Genomic DNA, 21011 nt, shown 5'->3' with positions numbered 1-21011 from the left:
TTAGCGAGATCACAAACGTCACAAAGTCTGTGTTGGCCAATCCGGTCGTGTTTCATGTTTTGATCGTAACGCACGTGACTTGCCTATTATGAAAGTTACGCGTTGATTAGAGTGTCGTTTGCTGCTGAACTAGAACTACCGCGGTTTAACCACGAGCGTTCGGAAACACAGCTGTTCTACCGGAATTCCTAGAGAAATTCCAAATACGTCATAACCACACCGGACCAACCACGCGGTGTAACCGGTGGATCGTTTCCGAACGCAGCCCTGCTAAGTTTCTTCATGGGTTAATTGTTTAAGTTTAGCTGTAACTGTACAGAAGCAAAATTGTACACTTCAAAACAACAACAAAATATTACGGCTGTTCGGAGGAATTGTGTCCTTTTAAATTTTTGGAAGTTGTCATTTAATGAAATAATAGGAGCATAAATATTGCTTTCGGAAATTTAATTATGAAGCGAAGTATGAAACAATTCCATGAAAATATTTTCTAGATTTTCTTGTCTTTCCGGAAACGCCTCTTTTGTACATTTATAAAATTTACATGGTAAATTTTTCAATTTTGATTTTTTTCTTTCAATTTTCCATTTGATATTTAAATTACCTCAGCCGTATGATTTTTTTTATGAAGCTCTAATTGTAAACTTTTCCAAAACTTGATACTATGTTGCTTTACAAAATTAAATATTTTATATATGATTTCAGTGTTTTGTATTCAATTTTTCATGGATCCACCGAAAGTGACGGGACTTTCCCCAAAAGAAGGTGAACCTGGCACTAAAGTTATCATTCGAGGAGAAAATCTTGGAAAATCCCAGCGAGATTTGTTGAGCAAGTCATCAATCATATTTCTAATCTTTCACATGATGTTTTTGCATTGAATATGTAGCTACTTTTATGGTTTTATTTTAAAGTGCGAAAATGAACCCTCTTATTGTTTCAAAAATAAGAGGTGTTGCCTTGCCTTTTTAATCTCTGGGCAGCACCTCATATTAAAATCATTCTATTATTCTTGTGGGCCAAAACAGAGTTTAAGTTTTACATTTTAATCAGAAACATGTAAGAAGAAAGACAATTACAAACCAAGAATTGCTTTTATCTTTATTTGTTGCTTATTTCGTATTATACTATTATAAAACTGTTATAATCATAGTCTGCACTAGTTTAAAGTAAAAGTTGTTAGTTCTTTTATTAATTACAGAGATTTTAAACGAAAGAAAATCATCAGTAGGATTAACATCAGTAGGGGATTCCCGAACTTAAATTTTTGGTAGGAGAGAAAGTATCTGCCGAACGAAGCTCCAAACTTTGCAGAATGATAAATTATGATATGCACACTAGGGTGGGCCGAAATAAGCCGAAAAAATTTTTTTTTCGAAATCAATTTTTGGATAGCGCGCAAAAGTTGCGTAGTGAGCTAGTTAGCACTCACAAAAAATTTCTTGGATATTAAAAAATATCTAGCCGGCGCTATTTGACACTGAAAAACCGAAAAAAAAAGAGAAAAATGAATTTTTGTCGAAATTTTTTTTAAAAAATGAATTTCAAATATTTTGCTGGAATGCACCGAAAATGTTATATAATGAGCCAGTTCGAGCCCATAAAATGTTTCATTAATTTTAATGAGCATTTAACCGCTCCTTTCCCACATCAAAAATTGGAGAAAAATGAAAAAATATTGAATTTCTTTAAAAACCAATGTGGAAATCATTTTTCAAAATTAAATCATAGACTAATTAATTAAATAGCGCCATTAATCATAGTAAATATTATCACGCAATAGTATCATACATTTTCGAGAACTACATATATAGATAATAAAATTTTAAAAAAGAAATCTTCAAATTTGATTTATAATACCTCATGCATAATAAATATTATTTTTTGGAATAATATTGTCCCTTGTCATCAAATGATGGAAGTTCTTTCCTAGCTTGAAGTTTAGCACGAATGTATCCATCTCATGCAGTTTCACCACGAACTTGTATTGCAGCTTCGGTTATTAGTTTCACACAACGTTTCACAGCTTGCGTGTGACAGGGAAATTTCTCGAAAGTAAACTCTGTAGAATGTTCTTTGCACATTTCTTTCCATTGTTGGTCTTTTAGATATATTGTAAGAGGTGGTTCTGTTACAACACAGTTTGCCCAATCAACTAAATCAGCATAATCAACGGCTTCAAAATTGAGTTTAGGACGCTCAAAAAATCGTACACCATCCGAGCTCTTCGTCTTCTTATTTCTGGAGTTCAGAATGCGCCTAACCGCTAATTATCGAATGTATTTTCTTGAGTCAAACAACAATGTCAACAGTAGCTGTTCAGGATGAGCGAAATATGCAGAACTTTAAAAATTATCTCCATAACGTTGTCTGGAAACTGCCTTGCAAGAGAAATCATTTTCCAAAAATGTTGGGCGCGGTACTGGCAGTTCGGTTTCATTTTTATTTCAAACCACATTGGAGCATGAACTAAAATTACATACTTTACAAGCATTGTAAAGTTTTCTGATGGAGTTGGAGTGCCTATATGCAAGCGTAACAAACGGTTTGTAGTTGTCAGTCATCGCGCATGACTGACTGAGTTTCCTAGGCTACTGTCAGCCACGCTTGAAGGACAACTACCATCTTTTACGGCAAGACAGATTCTATACAAATATTGTTGTTCAGTACTTAATTTTTTTTATATTTTCCATGTCCAAAACCAGAAGATTGCAGTCAATTTTATCAAATTTGACCACCGGATTTTTTTTACAATCTCTAAGAAGTTGTTCGATAGCTCCAGAATATGAATGTGGCCACTTTGTGCAACCGTCCAATTCCAGTATAAGATGCCTCAGTGGCAACTCATTAGGGACATTGCACACAAGAGAGGACCCCTTCAATTGCTTAAATCCCAGCTGTGGAGGTGTAGAATTACAGCATTTCTTGTCGGAGGGGTTTTGTCTCTTAAGTGGGTTATAAAGTCGAGAGGAAGAAATGGCTTGAGAAAAAGAAGAATACTTGCGTTCAATTCATTAATCAGTTTAAAGGACTTCAGAGGATTCACATTTTTTTAATACTCAAGGGCTCTATTTGTCAAATATATATAAAATAGTTATAAAATAATCTTAGGAATAATAGAAGTAGTTGAGCTCCGTTTATTATCCAGGAGAAACAATTGGAACCGAAGATTAAAAAATTAGCATCTTATGTAACTATTTTTTATTTGAGTGTGTGCATTTTTTAAAATTGGCGTACAAATGTCGCATAAAATTGATTGAATTTTCACTGTTTTTTCTAAGTAACGTATTGCGTAACATTTCAGTACTTACTTATTTCGAAACTACTTTTATTTTTTTTTTTTTTTCATTTTTCCAATGTTTCAGTCTTAAAGGAGCGTAGCTAAATATTCTATGAAATGTATAAAAGTCTTTGAGGATTTCAACTAATTCACTGACAGATACTTCTAACGTTTGCTGAAACTAGCTTCAAACTTTTATTTTAGACCCCCACCTTTTTTTTTTTTTTTTTTTTGAAATAAGTGCATTTTTGACCTTTTTTTTCAGTTTTTCAAGGTCAAATAGCGCCGGCTAAATATTAAACAAATTTAGCGAAATTTTTTATGGGTAATAACGGGCCCATATAGCGACTTTTCCGCACTATCCAAAAACAGATTTAAAAAAAAAGTTTTTTCGGCCCACCCTAATGCACACATGTACTTACATCTCTAGTAAATAGTTACATTTAGGCATTAAAATATTTCAATTATATCTCCACATTTGCAGAATCATCAGGCAAAATTTGCCGAATAATGTAATTTTAAGAAGATTACAGGGACTTCCCATTGGAGTGCCCATAGTCTCCAGGAGGGGATCGGGGTAAAAACCCCATTTTTTCAGAAAACGGGCAGCTAATTTGATTTTACTTGTGTAACTAAACGAAATCATTCGCGGCGTTAAAGATTTAACGCCGCGAATGATAACGCAGCGTTAAATGAAGATAACAGTGATTTTGTAAGCTGAAAATTTCGCGATTTTTTTGTAAACAGAAGCGAAAGTTGAAAAATTCGACGTAAAAAGATTTTTCGCAAAGTTTAAAATTTTCGATTATAACAGGGTTGCGAAAATTAAAGCGTCGCGAAAAAAAAAGTGCTTTTACAGTATTCAGTGCAATCTGGTAACTCATAACCAGTTTTATAAATAAACAAGATAGCGTCTGGGGAGCGGATGTTTTTCTGTTTCTGTTTTTCTTACTTTCATTTTGTTTCCTACCATGAAAATCTCACAGCTAAATGCTGAAAAATGTATGTGCCACTGAAATATGGTTCAAACAGATAAAAAATCAAAGTAGAGAGTGATAGAGAGAAGTGAGATTTAAACAATTGTTATGAAAAATCACACCAGATTTTGTTAAATGGTTGAAGGGAAAAAACGAAGGTTAAAACAAGAATTCTGCAGGAGAATTATGAGGCACTTCATTTAAAATGAAACATAGTAGAAAAAATGACCATAGTTATCACAAAAAAAGTCAAAAATAAATTCAAATAATAAATAAATAAAAACACCTCCGTCCAAAACAATGAAATATTCTACTGGGGCTGTAAGCGTTTGAATTCAAACATGTTAAAATGTAAGGTAAGGGTGAAAATTAAAAATTTTAATATTTGGTTTTTTAGGACTGTAATTTCTAAAAAGTTCCTAGGGTTAGGGGAAACACTAGAACCCTAAAGCCTGATTCCTATAACATCATCGAAGATTGTCTCCAATTGTTTTCAAAACTTTAATTTTGAAAAATTTACGAGGGAGTATCCTTGAATCTTCCCCCTTCCCCTAACGTCATCAAAGATTGCTTACAATTTGCGTAGTTATAATTTCAATTTTGAAAAGTTTTTGCGGAAGTTCTTCCAAACCTTCCCTTTTCACTGTTAAGAATCAACATTTTTTTAAACAATTTCAATTTCGAAAAATTCCGAGGGGAGAGGCACTTAACTCTCCTCATCCTAATATCCGGAAGATCGTCTAAAACTGCAGTTTTGGAATTCCAATTTTTGTTGCGATAATACAAATACAAAAGTGACGACCAGCAACAGACTCTGGGCCCAGCAAGACTGATCCTAGTGAATTTACAATCCCCAGTGAAGATCAATGGCCCTCTTAAAACTATCTACTCCCGTGCTCATTGCCACCTCTTCCGGTAAGCTGTTCCAAGGTTCCACTACCCTGCTATAATAATAATTTTTCCTTATATCCATGTTAGCCTGAGATTTAAATAGCTTAAAACAATGACTTCTTGTCCTGTTTTCAGTGCTAAACTTCAGCCCCGTAACATCTTTCATTTTAATACATTTAAACAACTGAATCATGTCCCCTCGGTCTCTTCTTTGCTCAAGACTGTACATTTTTAGCCTTCTAAGCCTGGAATCATAGTCTGAATGAAAAAGTCCATTTATTAGCCTTGTAGCCCGCCTTTGAACCCTTTCCAATACTTTAATATCTTTCTGAAGATAAGAAGACCAAAACTGAACAGCATCCAAAACTGAACAGCATAAGAGCCATTAGTAGAACCCAAGGAGTAGGGTCCTATCGCAATTCGTGATTGCAAAATACATAATCTGTTATAATAATCTGAAAAATAAATTAATAAAGTAATTAAATAAAATTAATTAAATAAAATCTCAAAAGTCAAACTATTTTATTTATTTATTTGCACAAAGAAAAAGGATTAGTAATATGCATGTAACACATAAGCATAATTTTACTAATTCCAGATTCCACATAGATAACACAAGTCCTCTAATTTGTATGCTCATATTCTATTAAGGACTCCCACTTAAACCAGACATTAGATCTGCTCTCTCTCAGACCGCTGTCTAATGAATGGAGAATTGAAAATCACCGGAATAAAATCTGTCAACCGATTTGAAAGTTATTATTAATGTTTACAATTTACATTAATTGCCAAGTTACTTTGACACATTTTATGCAGTTGCCAAAAAATTTTAAAAAGAGCATTGGTTTTTTTATTTGTTGTGTGGGGGGGGGGGAATCTTTATACATGTAGTTCAAAAGGGGCGCAATTTTTCCCTTTTGCACAGAGTGGTTCAAAAACTAAATCCGGTCCTGCTCCTCCCCTCCCTTCCCCATCATCATAGTGTGCACTCTTGACATACGTTTATTTGTAGTAGAAACTATCCCTCATGTGTAATGATTTTTGTGATGAGTTCTTTTTAAAGTGCAAGAGATCAATCATTCTGTTTTCCTCCCTCCCCCTTTTTCCTGGTATTCAGTCGAACATTTTCAAATTGCTTGTAATTGGTCACATTTGCCTCTGTTTTCTTAAGTGTAGTTATCCCTTATGTGTATTTACCCTTACATATTTATTAATCTGATCTAAATAGGTCTTACAATATGTGGTATTGAATGTCTTACTTATGCTGAATGGCACTCGGCTAGCAAAATTGTTGCTCGCTGTGGAGCTGTCCGAGTTCCACAATATGGGGATGTTATTGTTACTACAAAAACTGGTGGAAGAGGAACTTGTACAGTTCAGTTCAAAGTCCTTGTCAGATGTATTGGTAAGAGTTATTTTTTTATTTCATTCCTGAATTTACCTTTGTGTTTTTCTATGTTATATAGTCTTTGTTTGTACCTCTCCACTTGTTTGTTCTCTGTTGAATCTTAAAGTTTATAGATTAAAATCAGGGCCCGATTTAAAAATTGGGTTTTATCTCTCCCCTAGGGGAGGTTTTGCCCCCCATAACGGGGTGAAAGCTACCCTATGTGTTATTCTGATGCATAAACTATACTATTGTAAAGTTTCATCAGAATCCATTCAGTAGTTTTTGCGTGAAAGAGTAACAAACATCCATACAGACAAACTTCCGCATATATAATAGTAGTAAGATGTAATGCTTTTCAGGTAGGGCAAAGAAAGGAAACCATTATCATTGGTAACGTAGATTAGGGAACTTTTTTTTCCAGTTCCTGTCGCCACTCTGAATAAGGTAAAATTGTCCTTCCTCAAAAACTTAGCTGTATTGATACATAATACTTTCTTCAAACAGTGAAAATATGTACAGGACAGTGAAAATGTTTTGTATTTTTGAGCAATAGAACTTAATATCAATATAGAACAAGCGTATGTACAATGAAGAAAGCACAAAAAATAATTAAATCAATACAACTAAAACAACCGAGTTTAAATTTGCAATTTTTCAACCAAAAAATAGCTATCGGTGTTTGCTTTTTGCTGCAAAAATAGCTAACACCAGCATTTTTATTGCATTTTAAGCCAAACCATCTCTGTACACATGAAATCAATTTTCAAGTGGATACCTATTATGTGTAGTAGCCAAAGCAGCACTTTTAAACTCACCTGGTGAACAAAACTGATTTGTTAGTCTGATATAAAATCTTTAAATTTCAATTTCCTACATCTTTTGCATGCATGTTAAGAAATATTATTGGGAATATTATTGAATATTTTTTAAGTCTAATTGCATTACTATTATAGTAATTTACTCTCATTTAGCTGTTAGAGATACATATTTGTTTTATAATTACTTTTTTTTTATTTCGATACAGTAACCCCTCGTTATATCTCGCTTTTCGGGGGACAAAGAAAAAGAGCGATGTATCCGAAAGCGTGATATAACGGACGTCATTAAAAATAGTTATAAGTTCATTATTTTTATGTGAGGAGGTTTCCATACCTTGACACAACCATAGGCGGATTTACGGGAGTGCCCGGGGGTGCGCCGCACCCCCAAAATTTTTGGCTGGGTTTTAAAAAAATGTAATATTTGTCACTCAGAAGCGCAATTGGGTAAAAAAAATTTCATAGTTGCTATACTAGTGCTGTGTTATAGTATATAATAATTGTTTCCTCTGTAATTGTGTATTTATTGGTATATCAAGACGAATTCTTCTACTTTGAAACAACTATAGATAATCGAGTCAAAAAAAAAAAAAAAAAAGACAAAATTGCAATAAAATTAATAAAATCTACTTCGAACTCAACTAAAAACCATTATTTTTCCGGTAAATTTTCAAAAAAAAAATTTTGAAGGAGGACTCCCGGAATTCTTGCTGCAGTGGTGCATTCAGGGGGGGGGGATGGGGCACAATACTGGTGACTCTTCCCACAAAATGCTGAGTTGATGTTTTTAAAAAATATATTTTTCATTATTGAAGGGAAGAAAAGATCTCATTTTAGGAAAATGCAGTTATTTTAAGAAGAAAAAAATAAATAATATTGGGGAAAAACCTTAATTTATATCAAAAAGAGAAATATTGACCTTTAAATTTTTCAACAGCTTCAGATTATTGCCGACGAATTGTGTGTATCCTCCCTCCTCCTCCTCGTACAATCCTCTTTCTTTCATACTCCCCCCTTTCTTTTTTTTTTCATTCTTTCTATTTCGTTTTCATTTTTTCTATTAGTCCTCAATTCCCCCCCCCCCCCCCCCCCGATGCCCTCTCTCTTGCCAATGTTATTACGGAGTACCTTAAATTTCGTTTTTTGGGCCTCAATTTCGCAACATTTCTAAGGAAGATCCTATGATCACCTAAAAACATCGAAAATCGTTTAAAATTGCGTTTTCGTAGCTTCAGTTTTGGAAAACTGCTGTGTCCCTAACGTTACCAAATATGGTCTTCTACTCATGTGTTTAAGATTTTAATTTTGGAAAAGATTCGAACAAGGGCCTCCCACCCCCTTCCTCTAATTATCATCAAAGATTGTTAATATTTTGGTTTTGAAAACTATACTATTTCGTGATAAGTAGGAAAATCTTTCGGGACTGTAGCCTTTGAAATCCTCTTTTTAATACCATGGAGTATTGCATAAGTACTTCAATTTTAGGACTTCAATTTCGAAAATTTTCCAGGGGAGAGCTTCAGGACCATCGTCCGGGAATAGCATCAAAAATTTCCACCATAGCGTGTTTGGAACTTCAATCATAAAAAAATTAAAGAGGTGGTGGTGGGGGGAGGGAGCATATTTCTATCTGTTTTTCAAAAAATCGATTGAGGTCAGTCCGTGAGTGTCATTCCTAACCCAAACTATAAATATGCACTATAATCACATTTATAAGACTTAAATTTCTAAAAACAGCCTTGGAGCCCCACGTATCATTCTTTCCCCTAAAATATCACCAAGAACTCTAAAACTGCGTTTTCAAAACTACTATTGCAAATTTTTTCTGGGGCGTGAATCCCCTTTCAAACTAGAAGCTGGATTCGTACATCGACATTGCTTCTAACAACATCGACTTTTGTTTAAAACTTTTTCTGCAGTTTGAATTGTTAAGAACTGCTGATCTCCTAATGTTACTAAATATGGTTTACATCTCGTTTTTTAGACTTAAAAGTACGCCCTGGCCTAAAATTATTTTCTGATTTCGCCACTGCCTTGTTGAAAACCCCCACGCCCCAGATCCCTGTTATTGTTGCACCCCCAAAATTTTCGTCCTAAATCCGCCTATGGACACAACACTAAAAAAAATGCTTCACCCAAAACTTTCGTTTATTCTAACAAACGTGGTGACAAAATGTAAACATATACTGCACGGGTATGTAAATTTGAATGACAGGTATTGCTGCTGCTTTTCCAGCGAATTCAGAAGAATAGCTTCCTTTTGTTCATTGAGAAAATAAAGAAGAAAGAGGACTTTCTCTGAGCAATACCATATGTTTTCAGAAATGGTTTCAAACTTAAAGCAAAGTTTTTTTTTCTTATTTTAGACTTTAATATTTCAGGAGACAGTAGAAAAAAGCAATATATTTGAATGAGCGATATAACAAGGCAAGATATAATGAGGGGCTACTGTAGTAAAAACCTTTTGAAGTTAGTCATATACATTGTTAGGACAATTTAACATTGTTCAAATTGTGCAAGTTCTGTGCATTCATGACAAACTACGCCATATTTTCCTCTCTTAATATTGGGAGATTAAAATGTTTGATGCAATTTGTATCATACATTTCTTACTCAGTTCTTTAAATTTTAATTTGAAATTGTTTTTCATTTTATTTTTAGGTCTTACTGATGAATCTGCTGTGTGGGTTGATGAATCTTGGTTTGGCAAAAACAGACCTACATCTCCATCTCAGTTGTATCCAGATGACCCTTTAAGATTATCTGATGAGTCTAGTGTGTAAGTTAGTTTTGCTCAATTTCTTTCTTTTTGTTATATTTCTGTTTATTTTTACCAAAAAAAAAAAAAAAATTTCCTCTCATGTTGTTTTTTTTCCATTTTTAGAGAAAGATTTCCTCTTGATGAGTTACAAGAACTATATTCTGATGGTAAGCAGTGTGTGTTTGATTATGCTAATCAATTGAGTAAAAAAATAGAACTTTTTTTGAAAAAGAAGCTAAGAATAATCCTGCAGGTCTGTAGTCACCCTTAGGGTTGCCCTGTATTGTATAATGCAGATTTGAGTGTGGAATTGTTTTCAAATATTCATTTTGTTTAAACATAAGTGGCTTTTAAAATTATTCTAGTTCAGTGCTCAGTTTTTTTTTCTGCAGTTCATGCTGTGAAATGTAACAAATGTTTAAATCATTTGAAAAAGAAGACACTTTAACTGAAATTTTAAAATTTTAAAATACTTAAAAATATTAATCTTTCTTATGCTTTCAGCTGCAATCCCACAAATCAAATATGTGTGTGATGTACTAGTAATTGCCTTATATTTAGCAAAATATTATTTTTAATTTACTTAGCTAAATTTTAGCCTTTGTTATTTAAATATAAGTTTTTCTCTATTTAGGTTCGGGTGATATTTTAGCTGAGAATTTTGTGCCTGCATGGTATCTTTTGGAAAATCACCATGGTGCAAGGTGCTAGTATATTTATTTTATTTCTAACCATAAAGCTGTTATTTTATTGTGTTTCATTGTTTCACATGTAATTCAACACATTTTCTGTTGTAAATGTATATTGCAGTGTGTGTGTGTGTTTTTTTTTTGAAAGCCCAAAATATTCTAATTTCAATTCTAATACTCCATCTTATACTCCTCATTTATTCACTGTTTTTCTGCATTATAATGTTCAGATTTGGTTTATAAGTTTACTGACCATTGCTATCAGGGAATTAGTCTTTATTTTATAGTCCCTCATTAAATGTTTAGTATTTAGAGTCTCTTATAAAATTTGGCATGGCTTGTTCTTATTGCTAAATAAATAAATGGTTAAATATGAGGTACATTGTTGCCAATGGGGAAAAGCAAATAGAGGATAGAAGTGCATTTCTCATTACGATAAGTATATGTGAAGTAAAGTTATACTAGAAGATCCAACAGACGTTGTTCTGTTCAAACTTTGTAAGTTGAAAAGTTGAAACATTTCAATAAACTATGAAGTGTTTGAACCGTTTTGTTGAAAAAAATAAGTAAAAAGAAAATTTTTTAAGCTGTGCTTGGTGTCAGAATGCGTATGTTTATTACGACGTAATTTATCTAATGCCTACTGAGCAGGTGTTTCATTAACTATTTTTTCCCACATACTTGAAAGAGCTTCATAGATTGCATGGTTTGCTTCTTCAGCCATACTCAAAGGATAAAAATCGTCCTCAGATATTAGGTGTAAAAAACTAACTACCCATTTTGAACAAATGGGAATTCCCGCTGCAACATCCCCCATATGAAAAAAAATAAAACATTTGAAAGGATATTGTTTTAAAAAAAAATGATAAAGGTAAAAACAGTTCTCAGAATAAGTGAAATTCACTCAACCCTCCCCGCCCCCTCCTGATGTAAAATAAACACATTTTTCTACTAAAATGACTAAACACTCTATAAAAACTAAAAACAATTCTTTGCAATTTGAAATATTTTGCCAAATAAACAAAATTACCATAAGTTACATTAACAGTAGCTTTATAATGTAAACAAACAATCATGCAACTCTATTGTTTATGGCCAAACTCGCCAAGCCACCACTACTATAATCCAGCAGATCAGTGAGCAAAGCGAGCTCTGATCGATTAGCGGTCCGATGTTTTGAACAAAAACTTTTAAAACTTCATGTATTGCCTAATTTGTTCTTTTCACCAAAGATAAAGATCTTCTACTGCACTGATATTTTGTGTACAGTTGTAATTTAACTACCCAGTTGTAATTTATCTGGACGAAAATAAATTTTTTTTCCATTTTAAATTCCATCATCTTTTCCTATAATAGTGTTCTGATTAGTTGGATAATCCTTAAGTTTTCTTGACATTAGTGCCGAAACTCGGATTTGAACCGAGAAACAAATGTTGCTAGGTATGGTACTTTCTGATCATTTACTTAGGAAAACCTAAAGCACTGATTTGGTCACATGGTTCAACTATGACGACAGAAGACACGTTTTGCGTGAACCTAGTGAAAGAACACCGATTTCTTCCAGTACTTTACTTTAAAATATATCACGGGACCTAAAATCGTTGCTTTCAAGAAATGAAGGCTTCACTCTTCTCTCTATGTTTTATCTATTCTCAATTGACATATGATAGTAGGAAATTTCATTACAAAAAGCAGAGCTGGCTTTCTTATTGTCCATTTTGCAACAGGTTAAACATTTATTTCAGTTCACGCTCAACAATAGGTTAAAATAAATATCAAGCATTTGAGAGATGTAACCATCCAATGTTTAAATTAATTAATTAATTAACAGAGAAGTTTCTGATTTGATCCATCGTGACTCTAAATTCTCGGATCAACTTAATTACACACAAAGAATTTGTGGTAATTTTTGTGGTGCAGTTGTTTAAAAGCCTTATGATTTTAAACACACACACATAAGCAATATATATACGATTGTAAACCAATTATACGATTGTAAACCATAATAATTTAACGTTACTTATTATGATCATAAAAGAAATTATATTTTTATTTTGTAAACATTACAATAAATTTTGCAAACTAATATTTTTAACGAACCGTTTAATACTTCGTACAGACTAACAGTTAAATTTTCAGTCAGAGGTCTAATACTTCATAAGATGCTATGCATCGAATGAGAACTAAGAATTCAAATTTGTAGATAAGGTTGCTTATGAAAAATCACGTTTAATATTCACATAAATACTGCATCTTACAAATTACAATTTAAAGCATTATTTCAATGAGTAAAAATATGGTATTCTCAATAAGTGCACATTTTCAGAATAGAAAAAAATGTAGTAACACCAAGCAATGCTGCAAGTAGCCTGTTAATTTTAAAAAGCGGTTTTAATCACCAAATTTGAGGTAATTATAAGTTAATGACAATTCAAGACAGATCAAAATTGATCTACTACAAAAGTTACTACTTAATAATTTTTTTAAAATGTATTTAAAACGATAGTTATTCAGGATCAATTTCAGGAATGTTATAACTAATTTTACCAACTTTCGGTTTTAATTTCAGTTGTATGGTTTTCAATGAGCCGTGTAATAGTTCTTTTGATAACTAGCATCAAATAAAAACTGATGAAAAACTGACAGTTCAAATTAATGCTATTTTGAACAGGGTTGGCAAGTTTCTGCCGAGGCGGTTAAAACCACTGGTAGAAACCGGTTAAAACTGGCATGGCAAAAACCACTTTCTGCCACTTTGCGGCAGAAACTGGCAAAAACTCACAAAATGAAAAATAAATGAGAAATTTTAGAATATTCTTGAAACAGAAGAGCTAGCAGACAATGCATCAAGGAGCAAGCAATGTTCGTGAAACTTTCATCTATTGTATAACTGGTCCACCATGTAGTAACACTCCTCTTTCCAAAGCACCCCCATATGATTTTTTTATCCTTTGTTAAACTAATCCAAATACTATGAGCCTCTGTAATTGAAAAGTTCCCTTTCTGAACTAAATCAAGGGCACTAGCATTGGATTATATTTTTTTAATGATGAAATGATGTTTAATTTTTTAGTTTACTTAAACAAATATCAGTTACTAATTACCTGAGTTATTAAAGACATTTTAAAGTTTTTGCCAGTTTCTGCCGGTTTTTACCGGTTATAACCAGTTTCTGCCACTGGCACGGCAAAAACTAGTTTCTGCCAGCAGAAAGCCAACCCTGATTTTGAATCACATGTTACGTGATTTGTTTTCTCCTGATTAGTCCTCTACATGTTGCCAACCTGCTTAATAAATGCCCATTTTATGGGAACCAAAATGTTTTTGCAGAAAAGCACATCACAATCATAAAAGGAAAATCAGAAATGAATTTTTTACTCTCCTTTGGCACTGGTTTAAATATTTACTTCTCTTCACGCTCAGCAAAAGACTAAAATAAATATTAATCATTAATTCACTACAAAAAGCAAAGCTGAATTTCTTTTTGTTCTTTGGCAACAGCTAATATTTGTTTCAATTCTCTCTCAACAATAGGTTAAAATAAATATGAATCATCTAGGAGTTATAACCATCCAATGTTTAACCAAATTATTCAATTAACAAAAACGTTTCTCATTGAATCCATTGTGATTCTAAACCATTCTCGGATCAACTTAATTACAATGATCAATTTCATTCTAGCCTTTTCAAACCCTTATGACTACAAACATGCACACAGAAGAAATATTTTTTATGAAGATATAAACTTTTTTTATAGGAAAATTCTTATACATCATTTAATTTAGTATTTCCATCAATTCATTAGAAGGACAGGAATCATAGACAGCCAAAGCAATTATATCATTAAAAGTACGGAGAATGGTTGTAAATAAAAGCTGAAAATATTTTTTCCCCATTGAATCTCATTTCGATCAATTTTGACATGTATATTGTTAATTATCAAAATCAAAAATAAAGATAAATGAACAATGAACACCATACATCCCAGAAATCTACAACTATGCTATATTATAAGTATACTTGAATTCATTTTAATTATAATTACGTTCCTGAATGTAACTTGAAATAATATAAATAATATAGGAAGCTTCTGTACAGAAATCAGCGCTTCAAGTTATATGCAATGTACACTTCCAAGATAAATTTAAAAATAAGTAACTAAATTACACAAGAATGTTTTCAGACAAGAAGCTTTAGAAATGAGGTTGATGCCTTGGTTTTACACAGAATAATACGTGAAAAAGTTATGTGTAAAACTTTTCTGAAAAAGATTGTTTTTGATGATTTTTAAATGTTTTAGGATGGAATTCCCTGAAAGTCTCCATTGCAACAAATTTTCATGTTTTTTTTTTACTTTTCACCTCTCTAGAACTTCAGAAGAAAGTTAACCCTTAGTATAATGCCCCTTGCCGCTCCAAATTCAAATAAAAGCTATGAAGCTGTTGAAAAATATATATATATATAAAAAAATAAGTGGGAACTATCCCCAAAAGTGGTTTGTGATGGGGGAAAACAGTAGTCATATTTGGATTTAGGAGTTCATTTAACTTACAAATCAGCAGGAATAGTGTCAAAAGCATTTTTTATGCTGTCAAGTGTTATCATGTTTACATTTCAATGTGTTGAATGCATTTTGTTCTTCTTTTTCTGACACTTTTGCATTTGCTTAAAATTTTGTAGATTCGATGATTTGAAAACGGGGCTTGCATTTTTGAGAAGAAAAGTGACAACTCATGATGAAGGACCTTTAGCATTCATGAAATCAAATGTCAGCTCTATTATGTCTTGTTTGGAAGCTCTTGAAAGTAATTTTATTTTATGACAAGAGTTGTATATATTTTTTTAATTTGAAATTTTTTCTGCAATGGTAATAATTTCTGCGACTTTCAGTTTTGAAGTCAACATTGGAAAAAGATGTTCAAACATTAGATCAGAATTTAGCAGTTCCTGCCAAACAAGCAATTCAAAGTAATTTGATCCTAGTTTTAAAACACTTTTTAAATTCATATGCTGTTTTTAATTTTTTATTTTTTTATAATACTGGTTTGTTTCATTGATGTTCACATATGAAATGAGTCTTTTCAATTTCAGAGGCAAAAGAAGAAGCATTCGATTTATTTGAAGAAATGTTGACAAGAAAAGAAAAGGGGGATTCAACTAGAAATGCTCTAAGTGTTCTACAGAGGTTTCGATTCTTATTTAACTTACCTGCTAATATTGAGAAAAATATTAGGAAGGTAATTCAACTCATTTCTGTGATGTATTTTTTGTCATGAATGTGATTAAACACAATGATGGAACATTCTACTTTTAAAGGCATGTGTCATCATATGAAATGATTAAATATTTAGAAACTGGTTTTGTTACAAATCTAGAAGGTATTTAGAAACATTCAAGCCTGTTTATAAAATTTTCAATCGTAAAGCTTTAGTTTCAGAAAACAGTAGTTAAATTCCTTATTTTCTTAGGTAGTTTCTTTCCCGCCATAGTGCCCTATATTGAAAAGTAGTCATCTTGCTTTTATAAAAAAAATTGGCTGCATTATTTTTTTTAAACAGGGCTAGTACCATTTTTCAATATCAACAGTTCTGCTCTTGAGATATATGTCTGAATTTCATTTTGGATTTTAAGGAAGGGGGGGGGGGATATTGTGTGACAATTTAAGTTGCCTTTTTTCCCCCTGTAATCTTTTTTCAAAAGTTCTTTATTATTATTTTTTTTTTTTTTTGTTCTCTCTCTTTATTTGCAATGAAGATCATTATAAAAAGAAAAGGCAGTCAAACCTTCTTAATGCAAAATTCATAGTTCTTGTTAATTGGATTTCATTTTATTCAATAGATTATTAAGTGCTTGTTAACTCACAGGGCCAAATGAGTATTTCATGTTTTAAGCAGTTTCAAGTTAACAGAGTTTGACTACTTATTCTTTTGATCATCTCTTTCCTTTTCTTATTTTTTTACTCACATATTAATACTTTAAAGAGGAAGAAAAAACTCTTGAAATGTTTATTCTTTGTATTTTACAATCTTAACAAAACAATTCAGCATATTTTTAGGAATAGACTGTTGGGTGAAAAAAATAATGATAAATTCGTAGAATTTAGTACGAAAATAGTATAACATATAGCATGCATTGTTTTTACCTTCTAATAATTTTGCACATAGCCATATCATTTTAACTTTCATCTTTGCATATTAAATTTCTATTTTGAAATCCATTAATTTGATTTCCATTAGTTTGAATATTTGTGTATTAAACAGTACATTATTAAAATTTTCTTGTTCAATTTAGAAAGGATTAAGATTTTATCAATATGTTTCCTATTTCCATTTTTTGTTCCTAAATGAAACTTTGCGATTTAAAAACACAATTTTTACATTTCAGGGCGAATATGAAATTGTTATAAATGACTATGCAAGAGCAAAATCCTTATTCCATGACACAGAAGTTGCAGTGTTTAAAAAAGGTAATTATATTTTACCTGTTCTTGAACGTATTTCCAGACAAAAAAAGAAGAAAAAATATTAATAACTTTTTGTTTTTTATTATATAGTTTATCATGAGGTTGAACAAAGGATTGATAAGTTTAGAGAGATGTTATTAGAAAAATTGAAAGAACAACCATCCTCAGTTGAAGAGCAGAAGCGTTTAGTTAAGTTAGTATTTTTATCTGTTATTAAATAAATGATTATTAAATAATTTCCTTGTAATGAAAACCTTAACAAATCTGTTTAGTTAACATAAAAATAGTGGAGCCTTTGAAGAAGTTTGATCATTTCGAAAAATATGGCTTCATAACTCTTTCACAATATAAGAACTGAAAAAGTTTATTGCTTTGAACCTAATTGTTTTTTATATATTTTAAGAAACACTTCAAAAATATTTCCTCATATTGTAATCTTATTTTACAGATTTTTAGTTAACTTAGAAGCTTCTTGTGATCCTGCATGGTTGTGTGTCACACACAATAAAACATGGCTGTTGAATGTTCTGAATGAAACCAAGGACAAACATATCACAATAGGCAAGTTCAAAATTAAACTTGTTTTTTATAAAAAATTAAACAAAAATTCTTACTTGTATTGTTTAATTGCAAGTAAAATAATATTAATATCCTCTGTTCTTTCATTCCAAGCATTCCTAAAATAATCTTAAAATTAATTTAAAAGTGAAGTTTTTTGAGAAGAAATAGAAATTAATTTAAAGTTTTAATTTCTCCTTTAGGTAGACTTCTTAACTCTCCAAGCGTGGCGCCTGCCATTTAAATTTTTTAAAATCAAATTCGAGTTCTATGAAAGTCATGAGCAAAGATGACTTTAGTAGTAGCACTTTTAGTAGTCCCCACCCCCCTTTTTTTGAGTATAAGTCCTGCTATTTCTGCTTACAGGCTTAGAAAAAATAGTTTTCTTTATTTCGCTAAATTTTGAAATTCTTTGACCTGTATTCAGACTTTTCCCCTTTCTTTTTTGATTTGAATTTCCATCCAAAAAAAGTAAACATTTTATACGATAATCTATTTTTTTCTAATGAATTGAATTTCTTTATAAAAAATTACAAATCTTTAAAAAGAAATATTCAAAACTGTTTTTACTTCATTATTTTAAACTGAAGTCGAATTTGAATATATAGTTGTAAACAAAAAATTATTAAAGATTTGTGTTGTGCAAATACAAAAATATTTTGTGTGGTAATTTCTTATGCTAATCTTAATATATAAAAATCAATGTCCTGAGATAATATATATACATATATATATACATATATATATATATCAACGCACAGCCGAAACCGCTGAAGCTTCAGACTTGAAATTTGGCAGGCATGTCCGCATGATTACGAAAGTAACCACTAAGAAAGGATTTTTCGAAATCTCAATTAGTTCGGGAGAAATTAATTAAAACCTCTTAATTTCTGAGAAATTAAAACCTGTCATTGAATTCAAATCCCTTATTTTCGAAGGCTTTCCTCCATTCAAATCATTATTCAGTACTTCATCTCAACTTTTGGTCGATAGCGAACTATAAATTTGATATTGTTTTTGTTTCTCACGTGGTTCTTCGAGGCTTTCCTCAAGTCAAATCATAATGTTTCTGTCTATTGCTTTCATTTCTTCAAAACTAGAAACGAAGTTTTTAAGAACATCATCACAGGCGAACTATCCTTTTGAATTTAGAAGAGTACAGTTTCCTGTTAAAGTTTGCTTTGCAATAACCATTAATAAATCACAAGGACAGACATTAAAAGTAGCAGGGACCAATTTAAGAGAAGACTTTTTTTCACATGGCCAATGTTATGTAGCTTTCTCCAAAGTCAGTTCATCAAGCAGCTTAATAATTTTAGCACCAGAAAAAAAAACTAAAAATGTTGTATACAAAGAAGTTCTTGCTTAAACATAGGTATATCAATAAAATGTGGATGGCCTGTGTTTGCAAAGATAATCAATACTTTAAAAGGATCGTTAATAACAGTTAAAGATCGGTTAAGGACAAAGGCATATATGTAAGGAGTTCAGGGGCCACGGGATCCTCCCCAAATTAGAAAAAGTTATAGGTAATAAGTAATTATTATAGGGGATTTTCGAAACTAGGTGCACCAAGCACTGTTAACCCCTGCTAATTCCATTACCCGAGCAATGCCGGGTACGGAAATGCTAGTAATAAATAAATCACCTAACGGTGATTTATCTAATGAGTTTTTCTACTATTTCTAGAAAAAACTTAATGATTGATAGAACTATAATAATCATATAAAGAATGCATTTATAAGTTTCTAAACTTATGCAGCCCCTTTTATTACTACCTACGTAAAATGAGGCTTTCAGTAATGAAAAATGTTGCATATATTTCTATTTGCCTACATATTATTCACAGTGGCATATAATTTGCAGCCCCTAAAATGGGCCAGAAGGAAAAAAAGTCATTGTATAATCTGCGGTGGCATGTAATCCCCGGATAATACGATGTCTAAAACCGAAGTTGTTTTGATTTGGCATACAAGTTTTGGAACTAAATTAAAAATGTGAAGAAGTGATAATATTTAAGGTATAATCAAAATTAATCTAAAGAATAATGATTAACTCTTAAAATTGTGATCACAGTAGGCTAATTACTTAAAGACAAAGAGTCAAGACAAAGAAGCAAACGGTCTACTCTAGTGCAAATGGAGACTGCTTCTACTGTGGCTGTATGGTTGTTTATTTTGACATACAAGTTTATTAACTAAATTAAAAATGTGAAAAAGTAATAATGTTTTAGGAATTATTAAAATTAATCTAAAAAATAATGATTTCTTCTTCGTGATTATAGTATGCCAATTACTTAAAAACCGAGTCAAGACAAAAGAGCAGTGGCCCAGCAAGGAGGGGAGGGGAGGAACACCCCCAGAGAACTTGGTTTTAACATAATTGCTAATTCTAATACAGTAGTTAATACACGTGTAAAGACTGTTTTGACCCAGAAACCCCCTTTAGAAGGAATTTCTGGCTGCATAGTGCAAAGGAGCAAACGGTCTAGTCTAGTTCAAATGGGGAGACTGCTTCTATTATGACTGTATTGTTGTTTATTTTTAACAAACCGAATTGCATAAGAGGAAAATTCAGGTTATGTAAAATAAATAACCATACAGGCTACTAAATCTGTCTCTATTGCTGAAAATTGAGGTTCATGCATTCATGTTGAGAAGAAAAAGTACAGATATTCCTTGGCAGTGTATAATCGACACCTCATTAATTTTACACTTTTTTAACAGATAATTCACGGATAATAGGCAAGAAAATACAGTATACATTTCTTTAAAGAACTCATTATGTTCTTACTGTATGGTGTAACTTTTTATTTCTCTCAACTGTTTCAATATTATTTGTTGTTAAAGAGCAATTTGAATCGACTAATTTAGTATATTTTCCTTTTTTGCTTTTTCACCATATTTTAAAAATTCTTTTGATCTTGACAGCTTCAAAAATGGAAAGTCGTGAAAACAGTGTTAGCTTATCATCTAGTGATGTTCCTCAGATTGTCAAATTTATCGTTGACATTACAGAAACATTTTCAGAACATTTTCCAAATCTATGGAAATTAGGTCAAGCATATCTTGGAGGTCAATTACACATAAGAGAGGTAAGACATATCTGATAGACTTCATAATTATGTGAAACATTTGCATCTTAAAGAAATATGTATGCATTTTGATATTTTGTACAACTAAAT

General features: G+C 31.7%; 1 protein-coding gene across 1 annotated transcript in view; it reads left to right on the top strand.

Moving 5' to 3' along the window:
• Positions 1–342: 342 nt before the first annotated feature.
• LOC129229646 (exocyst complex component 2-like) overlaps positions 343–21011 on the top strand; it is a 55316-nt gene continuing 34647 nt past the window's right edge. Inside the window, exons 1-13 of the mRNA XM_054864003.1 lie at positions 343–547; positions 706–831; positions 6377–6553; positions 10018–10135; positions 10241–10284; positions 10752–10821; positions 15487–15611; positions 15697–15774; positions 15898–16043; positions 17191–17272; positions 17360–17462; positions 17718–17830; positions 20758–20921. Of these exons, the coding sequence (XP_054719978.1) occupies positions 726–831; positions 6377–6553; positions 10018–10135; positions 10241–10284; positions 10752–10821; positions 15487–15611; positions 15697–15774; positions 15898–16043; positions 17191–17272; positions 17360–17462; positions 17718–17830; positions 20758–20921 (1326 nt within the window). The 5' untranslated portion in view covers positions 343–547; positions 706–725. The remainder of the gene's footprint in view (positions 548–705; positions 832–6376; positions 6554–10017; positions 10136–10240; positions 10285–10751; positions 10822–15486; positions 15612–15696; positions 15775–15897; positions 16044–17190; positions 17273–17359; positions 17463–17717; positions 17831–20757; positions 20922–21011) is intronic.

Source organism: Uloborus diversus, chromosome 1, assembly GCF_026930045.1.
Source record: "Uloborus diversus isolate 005 chromosome 1, Udiv.v.3.1, whole genome shotgun sequence".
NCBI lineage: Eukaryota > Metazoa > Arthropoda > Arachnida > Araneae > Uloboridae > Uloborus > Uloborus diversus.
This window is presented reverse-complemented; position numbering and strand designations above follow the sequence as displayed.